The 12,489-nt window shown below is 44.4% G+C and overlaps 1 protein-coding gene across 1 annotated transcript in view; it reads left to right on the forward strand.

The window, feature by feature from the left end:
- Nucleotides 1-5,098: 5,098 nt before the first annotated feature.
- The window catches only part of LOC117419783 (macrophage mannose receptor 1-like), a 54,892-nt gene continuing 47,501 nt past the window's right edge, over nt 5,099-12,489 (forward strand). Inside the window, exons 1-3 of the mRNA XM_059015736.1 lie at nt 5,099-5,165; nt 6,391-6,714; nt 11,048-11,389. Of these exons, the coding sequence (XP_058871719.1) occupies nt 5,099-5,165; nt 6,391-6,714; nt 11,048-11,389 (733 nt within the window). The remainder of the gene's footprint in view (nt 5,166-6,390; nt 6,715-11,047; nt 11,390-12,489) is intronic.

Genomic DNA, 12,489 nt, shown 5'->3' on the forward strand with positions numbered 1-12,489 from the left:
TTGACTTATGGCCATTTCAAAATCCATCTGCCAAGGATTTCACATATTTTTCTTCATATCAAAAAACATTCTCTAGGGTTGATTTTATTCTTTCCTTTGCTAATACTTCATGCTGCTCTGGTAATGTGGATATACTGACTAGAAATATCTCTGACCACTATGCAGTTGTGTCTGTATTTAACCTGGCTCCCAGCCAAGGCAAATTGACCAGGTGGAGATACTTAACTTCTCCAGAATTAGGATTTTCTGACTCAGTTTAGATCAAAATGTACAGAATTTGTTAATATTAATGTTGGTTTGGTAAACAATCAAGCAATGAGTTGTGCTGCTATCAAGAGTTTTATGTGTGGTAATGCGATTTGGTTTTCATCCCATCTAAAAAAGTCGAAATTGCAATTGATATCTCAGCTGGAGTCTAGCTGTAGCAACTTAGAAAACACTTTAAATTCTCATTACAGCAGTGCTTTTGATTCAAAATTGAGGGCAGAACGGGCAGAACTGAATAATTTGTTAAAACAGAGGGTTGAATTTTGCATGCACTCTACCAAGCACAAATACTATACAAACAGTAGTAGACCATCTCGCCTTCTTGCTTTAAAGTTGAAACGCCAGTCGATTTACCATTCCAAAAATCAAACAGAGGGGCTGGTTTCTGATCCCAAAGTAATTCATGAAACCTTTCAATCCTCTTTTGCTAATTTTTACTCATCTGACATCTCATTCACCCCGGAGCGATGTCTTGCTTTTCTACAAAATCTCAACCTTCCCAGCATTTCTCTGGAAGATGCAATGATGCTGGACGCTCCAATATTTCTAGATGACTTGTTACAGGCAGTTAAATCTGCTAAAAGGGACTGTTCTCCAGGAATCGATGGACTGCCTGCCAATTTTTACTTGGCATTCTTGGATTTGCAAGGTCTGATTTGGCTTGATACAATAACTGCTGCAATAACATCCGTTGCTTACTACATCTCTTCACGCACTCAGTCCTGGCACTTCGCTGACATCCTCCTCACTGTCACTTGTGGGTACTATTGTAGGCAGTTAATATATTCTTAAAAGCAATAAATTAAAGGACCTCCAAAAACTGTAGGAGATAAAGAGATACCTTCGATAGTCAAGATCTCGGTGGGACCTCTACAATAAACAGTGTCCTATTATAATGTACAAACCCATTTTTAATATCGCTCTCTGAAAACGATGGCAGATTTACATGTTACAACAAGCCAAAAATAGAGCACATTCCAGACAGTTCAAAGTTCATAAATCGTGTTTGTTCAACATGAGTGAATGGTTCAATACTGGGAATCTCTTCTTAGAAAGATGGTATTTATTATAAATATATTTGAGATAACAATGTCTATAGAACCTACACACTGCTGCTGGAAGATTTATCTTTGCAAACCCAGTCTGCTTCAGAGCCAGACTCGTCATTGTCTGTCTCTGCTGCATCACAAGCGTTGTTTGGTAAATGTTGCAGTAATTCCAAACACTGCTTTGCTGTCCTGCGTCTTCCGTGATCCATTTTCAATGTGTTAGAAAAACGTGACTTGTATAGAAACATGTGCATCTAAAACATAGATCAGAGCAGGGCCGGATTAACCTATGCGCGAATTACGCTCTATTATTATTATTTATTTCTTAGCAGACACAACTTACAATTATTACAAGATATCACATTGTTTTTACATACAATTACATTATTTTTTTACACATTATTTTTTACATACAATTACCTATTTATACAGTTGGGTTTTTACTGGAGCAATCTAGGTAAAGTACCTTGCTCAAGGGTACAGCAGCAGTGTCCCCCACCTGGGATTGAACCCACAACCCTCCGGTGAAGAGTCCAGAGCCTTAACCACTACTCCACACTGCTGTTCTAACATAAGGCCCCCAGCAGAATTGAACCCCCGCGAGGTCACCGTTTGTTTGGGACTTGACAAAAACTGCATGCGGGTGGATGGGCCCACACACACTGGAAGAGAGGCGCACAGAAGCTTGCTTTTGTAATTTTGTTCTTTTATGACGGCTGTGCATTTCTTTCTCTAATACAGCATACCTGGTCTCTGAGTCTTTCACGCAAGCAGCTTCCCGCTAATGTACAATATCAAATGCCCCATGCACTCTATCTGTCCCTAGTCCTGCTACGTCAGAGGCATCAGTCTGCAGGATACAATGTATGAATCAGGCTCAATTTACGTATTCACTTATTTCAGTTTTAGGGCCAGTTTTAAACACCTGACCTGTCTCAGATGTGCACAGTATGCCTTTTTTAAATTTTAGAAATTGTCCTTTTTCATTTGGGGGTTGGAATTTTAGAAAAAAGGCAGGTAAAGGTAAACATGTACAATGCGGGAGGCTGAAAGAAATTCAAATGTGGATATCTGCAGCCGGCAAGAAGGCTTTTCAGTCCATAGTTTTGTTCTATCGAATGCAATGCTGCTACTGGTCCGTTCTGTATTGGTGTGTGAACAGGCTGGCTGTAGGGATGACGTCAGGCCAGAAAGAAACAGACACTAACACACTAACACCATCGGGAGAATATATATTTTTCCCTCCATAATGAATTATAAAGTGCAATGCCAATCACATTGAATATAAAATCTTTTAAAAAAATGCAATTCTCAAGTCTGCAAAGCCTAATTTTGGTTTGAAACTGGAAAATGACCAGGCACAGGCATGATGCAAAATACTGTATAGTGACTGCTTCTTTTTTCTTTAATTTCCTGTGCAAACTCCCTGGCCAAACATGTATTTAAGAAAAATCAACCCGTGCTCAGTTGTTAGTGCTGTGAAAGAGCAGGCTGGAAATGTCCGCTCCGCTCCCTCGCTCCATATACAATGGGCTCGCTCCGCTCCGCACACAGCCTGGCACCGTGAGCTGTCAAGGCTGATTGATGGCCTATAAGAAGGCTAATTGAAACAATAGAAATGTCAACAGACCGCTCATTTGAGGAATGCAGACTGATATAATCAAACTTCAATACATGGCTGCAAGTCCTGACTGATGAATACAAATAATACCGCATCACCTCATTGTTATAATATGTTTTCTATGCAGCGGTGGATTTGTCCGCTCCTGGTTGGAATAGGTATGACAGTATTTTATCTCGCTAATTTTTGCTGCTACACGATTCTTTCTTTGTCAGGGTAATTAGTACATATATTTAGGAAAATCCAAAAAAACGTTTTCTTTTTTTTTCTTTATCAGGGTTTTGTGTGCCTGCAAACAACCAGATCAGAAAACACGTGTTTGTGGAAACTGTGAAGAGCTGGTCTGGAGCTCAGAGCTACTGTAGAGAGAAGCACACAGACCTGGCCACTGTGCGCAGCCAGGAGGAAGCAAAGCAGCTCTTAAATATTACAGGAGCTTCTCTCGGGGATTCCTGGATCGGGCTGTATCGTGACAACACACATAACTGGCAGTGGTCTAACAGCGATGATGTCATCTACTCCAACTGGAGGGCAGACGTCTTCTGTGCTTCAGTCAATTCAGACGGAAAGTGGACTGATTTACCCTGCAACCTTCAGAAAGCCTTCATGTGCTACAAAGGTAAAGACGTAATTGTTGCTATATTGCAATTGATTATTCATTTATTTCTGTTCTTATAATTATTAAGCATCCTTGTGAGGGGAGCTTGTATGAGTTTGCAAATCCACCCACTCCTACAGCTGATAATATCTCAAACTATTTCAGCTTGCAAATATTTTCAGTCAAAACCCTGAATCCAAGTTGCCCTTGAAAGGATACAAAAACATACGGTTATTAGATGTATTTGGTGTGTTTCAGAGGCAGTTAAAAAATACCTAAATTTCATTAGTGATAGATGGATGGCTCAATAAGACTGTGTTTCCCCCCTCTGGTGAGGTGTAGGGCTGTCAGGTTTACCTTTCCCTCTGGGCTGGGGTTTGCTGTGTGAAGGTTGAAATCTTCTCTGGGAGTTCTGTGGCAGTTCATTTCTTTCAGATGCAGGAAAGTCAGGCTCTGCTTCATCTCCTAGTACCTGAGTGCTGCTGGTATTGGGCCAGGTATCTGTATATTTCACCATACTCTCCGCAGCTTCCGGATGGTGGGCATTGAGTTGTCTGCATTTACTTCTGTGCTCACGGCACCTCTGACCTCTGCAGACAGCTTACGTATGAACAGCAGCTTGAAACTGTGCTTCACCTGCATAGTAAAGGAGTTTTAGTTCCTTGTAGAAGTCTCTCGGGTCCTTATCCTTCTTACATTGTCTGAGACAGACTGTGTGTTAGCTGTCTAATATCAACGTGAACAATGAAGCAGGCAACACATTCAAACAACTGCACAGCCAATATTCCATTAAACAATTTTACGACAAACAAGGCATTTAGACAACAATTTATCAATGAACTAACAATAATAACATTCGAGTCAAAGCAACTTCTAGAGAATTCTAGAGATTCTCTTCTAATCGCTTAGCTTAAAAACTCCAAGCTATAGGGAACATCCTCCACTCCACACGGAGTGCCTTTACCGAATGCACCACTCGGAAGCCCCTATTGGTTTACCCTTTTAACCCCATTTAGACCCTCTATGATTGATTCTCATATTATTGAATCTCATTGAACACTGAAACAGGAGTAAATTAGCCAACTAAAAATATATATTTTTGGCGTAACAAGTTTCTGAGAATTTTTCCCCTTATTTTTAAATAACACACAGATGTACTTGACTGTAGACAAGACGCAGTTTGTGATAAATTGTAGAATTGATGAAAACACACAGTTTGTTTTGGGTTTAGAGCCAGCTCCCCTCCACAGCTCCCAGCCTCTCAGCTGCTGTTTGTTTGTGTTTACAGAGACCAGCAACATCACTGAGAGATACACCCTGATTGAAGAACTGAAAACCTGGACTGAAGCTCAGCAGTACTGTAGAGAACACCACACTGACCTCGTCAGTATAAAGAACGCCAGTGAAAATGAAGAAATAATGAAGAAAGCACAGGGCAAGCCCTTCTGGATAGGCCTGTTCAATGAGCCCTGGAAGTGGTCACACCAGGGGGATAACTACACATTTCACAACTGGAGCAATGGGGAACCAAACAATTGGGGAGGGGATGAGAACTGTGTGGCGATGAGTAAGACTGGTGGATGGAATGATGCTCCCTGCAACAATCAGAAGTCCTTCTTCTGCTGTGAGGGTGAGGACCCTGTTCAGACTGTGTTCTGATTTAGTTCAGTGATCTTCAGTAGGTCCTGGTGGTGACAAATCTACCAGTTTCCACTTTTAGAATCAATCACAGGCCCCCTGCTCAGGCTGATAGGATGGTCAATATCCTTCCAGAGGTTGAAAGAGGGAAGCATGATTAGATCTCTTCAGTAGGTCCTGGTGGTGACAAATCTAGCAGTTTCCACTTTGAGAATCAATCACAGAGGGTCTAATTGGGGTTAAAAGAGTAAACAAAACCCCAGTTATATTTCCTTAGGCTTTAAGGTATTGTGCTGTGCTGTGCAATATCCTATAATAACAAGACATGTTCCTTTACACATTCTAAAACAACATTAGCATTGATTGACAGTGAATTGAGTGTTTCTCACAACGATTTCTTTGTCTACCTGGTGTTTCCATGACCTTCGTCACTCATGCCAGAATGATACTCATGTTACAGTACAAACCACAAGCATGTTAGTATATTTATTATCACCATACAGTTCTATTAGTGTCCTACTGTGACAGGAATGGCGTGTGGTGACATCAGCCCAGATGCAGGATTAAGACCAAGATGCAGTACTGCAGTTCAAAAGGCACTGCAGCACCGTTTATTTTAAACAACAAAAATAAAATAAAATATTTAAACACAAAACACAGCTCACAGAGCAAAATAAATATTTAAACAAAAACACAAACACAAAACCAATAGGTCAGGCTGGGCAGATTGCTGTCACTGTTCCTATTCTTTTCGTTTCAAATTTCTCCTCACTCACTCTCGTTCCTCCTCTCGAACACCCACCTGGAGTGCAGAGAGCTGTAGGTTTATATACCGTGGCCGAGGGGTTTAACGAGCTAGTAATTATTCTGCATGAGTTTATTAATTACTCCTGGCAGAGGATGAGCTACTAACCTCGCCTCTGCCAGAACACGTTTTAAATAAAAACAATAACAAAACACATGGCACTTCGCCGTTTTATATAAATACAATAAATCATAAAAGAAACACATACAAAGCAACAAATTGCACAGGGACGGAGGGGGGAGACCTGGTTCTAAAAATAAATAACAAATAATTGTACAGGGCTCCTCGCCCTGTTACACCTACATTCTTACAAGACCAATGATCTGTGACTGTTGGTTCCATTTCCAGTGGAATTCTTTTCTCTGAAGAACACGTTTTCACTCATCTTTATTGTGCTGTCCCCTCTCCCCAGGCGGCTCCTCTGGTCAGTGTTTCTGTGAAGGATCTGGGAAGACATGGCAGGAAGCTCAGAGCTACTGCAGAAACCAAGGCAGAGACCTGCCCACCATTCAAGACCAGGCCAGGGTTAATAAGCTTATAGGTCTTATACCTTCAACTAGTAACTCGGGTCACTGGATCGGGCTGTATCATGACAAGGAGAACTGGCAGTGGTCCAGTGGAGGTGATGTCATCTACTCCAACTGGGGACGATACCTCTTCTGTGCTTCAGTCAATGCGGAGGGAGAGTGGGAGGATTCACTCTGCAGTCAGAGTAACTATTTCATGTGCTACAGCGGTGAGTTGAGATTCAATTCCTTTGTTAATGACACAGCTGACTGGACTGGGGGTTGAAGCCAGGTCCCCTGGATACTGCACAGGGGCCGTAATCTTGAAACATTCAAAACAAGAAACATCTTCTTAAATACAGTATGTTTCTAAGTTTGTTATTAAGAAAAATGTTAAGAAGGTGTGTTATTCACAACACATTTTCTTATAATTTTTTTTTCCTTCATACGAAACTTAAGAAAATGTGAATTCTTCAAAGTTCTTATTGTTTTGTTTAGATTGTTTATATTCCAGACAGCAAAATCCTCGTCTTAAATATGTAGCCCTGTGGCAAAGTGCCCCGCCCCTGTGTGCATTTGTGTGTTTTGTGTATGTATGCGTGCGTATGTTAATGTTGGTGTATAGATTGGTACACGGGATATAAACGGGTCTGTGTTTCACGTGTGTTTAAAAAGTGTAGATTTGTATTTAGGCACGAGGAGAGCACAAATCACTTCACGTGCTGGTTAAATGTAATATGTGAGCACGGGGTTGCACAGAATTAATTCACGTGCTGGGATTCAAGTGAATAATTAATTAGTAATTGAATCCCAGCACAATAGTATATATAGACGCACATTTCTTGCACTCAGGGTTGGGTGTTCGGAAGAGGAGAACGGGTGAGAGAGAGAGGAGAAACTAAATAGTGTAAAATAGTAAAGATAAGTGTTTGTTCTCACCGTGTTTGTTTGTCTCCGTGCACCGTTTGTTAAGTGTCAGTCGTTTTGTCTGTCTGTTTATTTTGGCGTCAAGTGCCGTGTCCTGTTTTGTATTCCGTTGTTTAAACCTTTTTATTTTGTTATTAAACGCTGAGTGCAGCCATTGCACTCAGCTCATCACAACCACCGTCTCTGTGTTTGAATTCCTTTCTGGTCTGACGCAACCCACTCTGGCCGTCTTTGTGACACGTGGTGTCAGAAGTGGGATAGCCGCGCCTCCAAGCGTCAGACCAGGAGGGGTCTGGATTAAAAAAAAAAAAAAAAAAAAAAAAAGATTACAAATATTGTTTTGGGGGAAAAAAAACAAAACAAAAAAAAAAAATCAATGGCAGAAGACGCCATCAAACTGCGGGGCTGGTTCCTGGAGAATGCTGGGCTGGAGGCCCAGTCTCTGCCCATAGTCGTCCGGGTCCTGTGGATGATGGACAGTGAGAGATGGGAGGCATATCAGCAGGAACACACCCCAAACACCTTGGAGGAGGGTGTGGAGTTTGTCCTCAACTACCTGGAGGCAACCATAAATGGAACAGCAGCCCAGGTAGCAGGACCACCAGCAGAGGAGTACCTGCTGTCCCCATCTCCACCAGCAGAGGGTGAGTACCTGCTGTCCCCATCTCCACCAGCAGAGGGTGAATGCCTGCTGGTTTTGCCTCCACAGCCCAAATGGGAGGAGCCTGAGCATCCACAGCCCAAATGGGAGGAGCCCAAGCGGAAGGAGCCCGAATGTCCTACGCCTGAGTGGGAGGAGCCCGAACGTCCTACGCCTGAGTGGGAGGAGCCCGAACGTCCTACGCCTGAGTGGGAGGAGCCCGAACGTCCTACGCTTGAGTGGGGGGAGCCCGAACGTCCACAGCCCAACAGGGAGGAGTCGGGGCGTCCACAGCCCAACAGGGAGGAGTCGGGGCGTCCACAGCCCAACAGGGAGGAGTCGGGGCGTCCACAGCCCAAAGGGAGGCAAGTCGGGGCTTCCACAGCCCTGGGACCCAAGCCACCAGCAGAGGGAAAATGCCTGCTGGTTCAGCCCCAAGAGCCAGAAGGGGAGGAGTTACAGGCTCGACCCCCTGAAAATTTTTGGGGGGGAGAAGGGCAGGATGCTGGTGTCCCCCAGCAGCCTCTCGCTATGCTGCTGAAGGCAGCACGGCGTGCACATGCCCAGCCGCCACAGCAGAGGGAGCCAGCACCGCCAGGAGCAGAGGAGCTGGAGCTGCCTCTACCTCCACCACCTCCAGGAGCAGAGGAGCAGGAGCTGCCTCTGCCTCCGCCACCACCACCGCAAGGAGCAGAGGAGCTGGAGCTGCCTCTGCCTCCACCACCGCCACCGCAAGGAGCAGAGGAGCTGGAGCTGCCTCTGCCTCCACCACCGCCAGGAGCAGAGGAGCTGGAGCTGCCTCTGCCTCCACCACCGCCAGGAGCAGAGGAGCTGGAGCTGCCTCTGCCTCCACCACCGCCAGGAGCAGAGGAGCTGGAGCTGCCTCTGCCTCCACCACCGCCCGGAGCAGAGGAGCAGGAGCTGCCTCTGCTGCCCGTACCTCCGCAGGGAGTACGGTGGCCGGAGCCCCAGAAAGGGGAGCTGCCGGCCACGAAGAAGGGGGAGGAGGTCTGGAGACCACTTTCCCCAGCAGCAGTTTCGCTGCAGGAGTTCTTGTGGCCGGAGCCCTACAGGAGGGAGCTGCCGGCTACGAAGAAGGGGGAGGTCGGGGGACCACCTGCCCCCGCAGCTTTTTCGCTGCAGGACGGGACCAACAGGCTGTCAGCCGTGCCACTACCGGCAGGGGTGCTGACAGCATTGCCAGCCAAGGGCCCACTGAAGCCTCCCTTCCCAGCCCGAGACTTTGTTCTGGACTGCTGGGTTTTTAAGGGGGGAGGTGGCCGTTGAGGCCATGTGTGCTGCGCACAAGGGGGGGTATATGTGGCAAAGTGCCCCGCCCCTGTGTGCATTTGTGTGTTTTGTGTATGTATGCGTGCGTATGTTAATGTTGGTGTATAGATTGGTACACGGGATATAAACGGGTCTGTGTTTCACGTGTGTTTAAAAAGTGTAGATTTGTATTTAGGCACGAGGAGAGCACAAATCACTTCACGTGCTGGTTAAATGTAATATGTGAGCACGGGGTTGCACAGAATTAATTCACGTGCTGGGATTCAAGTGAATAATTAATTAGTAATTGAATCCCAGCACAATAGTATATATAGACGCACATTTCTTGCACTCAGGGTTGGGTGTTCGGAAGAGGAGAACGGGTGAGAGAGAGAGGAGAAACTAAATAGTGTAAAATAGTAAAGATAAGTGTTTGTTCTCACCGTGTTTGTTTGTCTCCGTGCACCGTTTGTTAAGTGTCAGTCGTTTTGTCTGTCTGTTTATTTTGGCGTCAAGTGCCGTGTCCTGTTTTGTATTCCGTTGTTTAAACCTTTTTATTTTGTTATTAAACGCTGAGTGCAGCCATTGCACTCAGCTCATCACAACCACCGTCTCTGTGTTTGAATTCCTTTCTGGTCTGACGCAACCCACTCTGGCCGTCTTTGTGACAAGCCCTTATTAGATGTGTAGAAGAAATATGTTTAGCAGTTAAATAACTATTTGTATTAGAATAAAAGGTGATAAAGAGGGTTGTAGCTTTGCTGTATTGTGTGTAGTGGGCTGAACCTCACATGACTGATTCGTTTGTTATGCAAATTAGGTCTGACAGGTATTCTGCAATATATAAAAGCTGCATCTCCCTGTTACAAGTTATTTTCAGTCATCATGAGCAGAGGATCTGACAGACTGATAGCACAACATGTGCTCGATTGGCAGGTGCTTCTCTAACCAACACTAGGCTACATAAATGCCATGTTTCATGAGGTACAGCCTCCACAGTGATGAGCCAGTCTTGTTGCTCGTGACAAATGTAACTTGTATTTCTCTTTAAACAGTGTTGTTGTGTTCATGCACTGGTGGTAGAGTTTGTTTTTAGAGATTGAGGTTAGTAGTTTTATCATCCCGCTTATCATACACAGGCAATCTTATGACACACGGGTCTCACACCATCACCGTGTACAACGGTTATAGGAAATTATTATTCACCATAAATAATAATAATAAATACCACAGCCACCTGAACTAAACAGTCATTGCACTGCCTCAGCCAATCAGGTTCCTGGTAGAGTGCTCATTATCATTCAGTCGACGTCCTCAGAGCTTAGAATGTTGAAACTGTCATTGGAACAGGCTGACTTCAAAATAGAAAAATACCAGCCAGTACAGGAAAGACATGAAAGCACATGGGGAGTGGGGTGGGGGGGGGGTGTTTATAATGATACTGTTTGCTTCATATTGATTGTGCACCGACTGTGAGGAAAATGAATGATCAATTTGAAAAAGAACAGTGATTATTCCTAAATCATTAAATAGACTCCCCCATCCCCCACTTTGCGATTAAATACTTTTCAGACATAAACTAAAGAGACTCCCATGCACTGCTAGAGATGCTGCTTTTCATGACCTTGATAGCTGAGCCGGGTGTGACTCGGGTTCAATCACCATACAACAGGAGAGCCAGCGCACCTCCACAGATCACATTGATTTTGATCTGTTTGTGTTCACAGAGACCAGCAACATCACTGAGAGATACACCCTGATTGAAGTTCTGAAAACCTGGACTGAAGCTCAGCAGTACTGTAGAGAACACCACACCGACCTCGTCAGTATAAAGAACGCCGGTGAAAATGAAGAAATAGTGAAGAAAGCGCAGGGCAAGCCCTTCTGGATAGGCCTGTTCAATGAGCCCTGGAAGTGGTCACACCAGGGGGATAACTACACATTTCACAGCTGGAGCAATGGGGAACCAAACAATTGGGGAGGGGATGAGAAGTGTGTGATGATGAGTAAGACTGGTGGATGGAATGATGCTCCCTGCAACAATCAGAAGTCCTTCTTCTGCTGTGAGGGTGAGGACCCTGTTCAGACTGTGTTCTGATTTAGTTCAGTGATCTTCAGTAGGTCCTGGTGGTGACAAATCTACCAGTTTCCACTTTGAAAACACTATGTAACACAATTTTTGTTCCTGGGTAGTAAGTGTTATTTCTTAATTTCTTATGCCTCAGAAGTATATAAAATGGCTATTATTCCCCACAAACTTTGCTTTTGTGGCCAGGACAGTGATATTTTGAAATTTACCTATTTCCAAAGAGAAAAAGGGCGAATTTGTGTCTTTTCGTTCACATAACGTCAGAAAAAAACAACATATGAATCCAAATTAACATGTATTTATACTAAAGTAATACAAAAATGACTACAAAAGATTTAGAAGTGAGTAGTTTTTCGAGATTTACGATTATACTGTAAATCACTTTCACGAATTAGCCCCCAAATGTAGTCTCCCATCATGTTCTCGTTATACTGTCCTTGGTAGTGGCGTTCAAAGTCCAGTATATCCTGGTGGAAGCGCTTGCCTTGCTCCTCCGAGTACGCTCCCATGTTCTCCTTGAATTTATCAAGATGAGCATCAAGGATATGGACTTTGAGGGACATCCTACAGCCCATTGTGCCGTAGTTCTTCACCAGAGTCTCAACCAGCTCCACATAGTTTTCGGCCTTGTGATTGCCCAGGAAGCCCCGAACCACTGCGACAAAGCTGTTCCGAGCCGCTTTCACCTTACTAGTGAGCTTCTTAGGGAATTCATTGCACTCCAGGATCTTCTTTATCTGTGGTCCGACGAAGACATCGGCTTTGACCTTTGCCTCAGAGAGCTTAGGGAAGAAGTCTTAAAGGTACTTGAAGGCTGCCGACTCCTTATCTAGAGCTCTGACAAATTGTTTCATAAGGCCCAATTTGATGTGCAGTGGTGGCATCAGCACCTTCCGGGGGTCCACCAGTGGCTCCCACTTGACGTTGTTCCTTCCCACAGAGAACTCGGTCCGCTTGGAAGGGTCCACCATGCAGAAGTAGCAGTTGCTTGAGTGGTCAGTGGGTTCCCACCAAATTCTTGAGATAGCGAACTTCATGGCTCTCTTTTCCCCTCTGTACCATCCTACAAAAATACATTTA

This window comes from Acipenser ruthenus, chromosome 51 (genome assembly GCF_902713425.1).
Source record: "Acipenser ruthenus chromosome 51, fAciRut3.2 maternal haplotype, whole genome shotgun sequence".
Lineage (NCBI taxonomy): Eukaryota > Metazoa > Chordata > Actinopteri > Acipenseriformes > Acipenseridae > Acipenser > Acipenser ruthenus.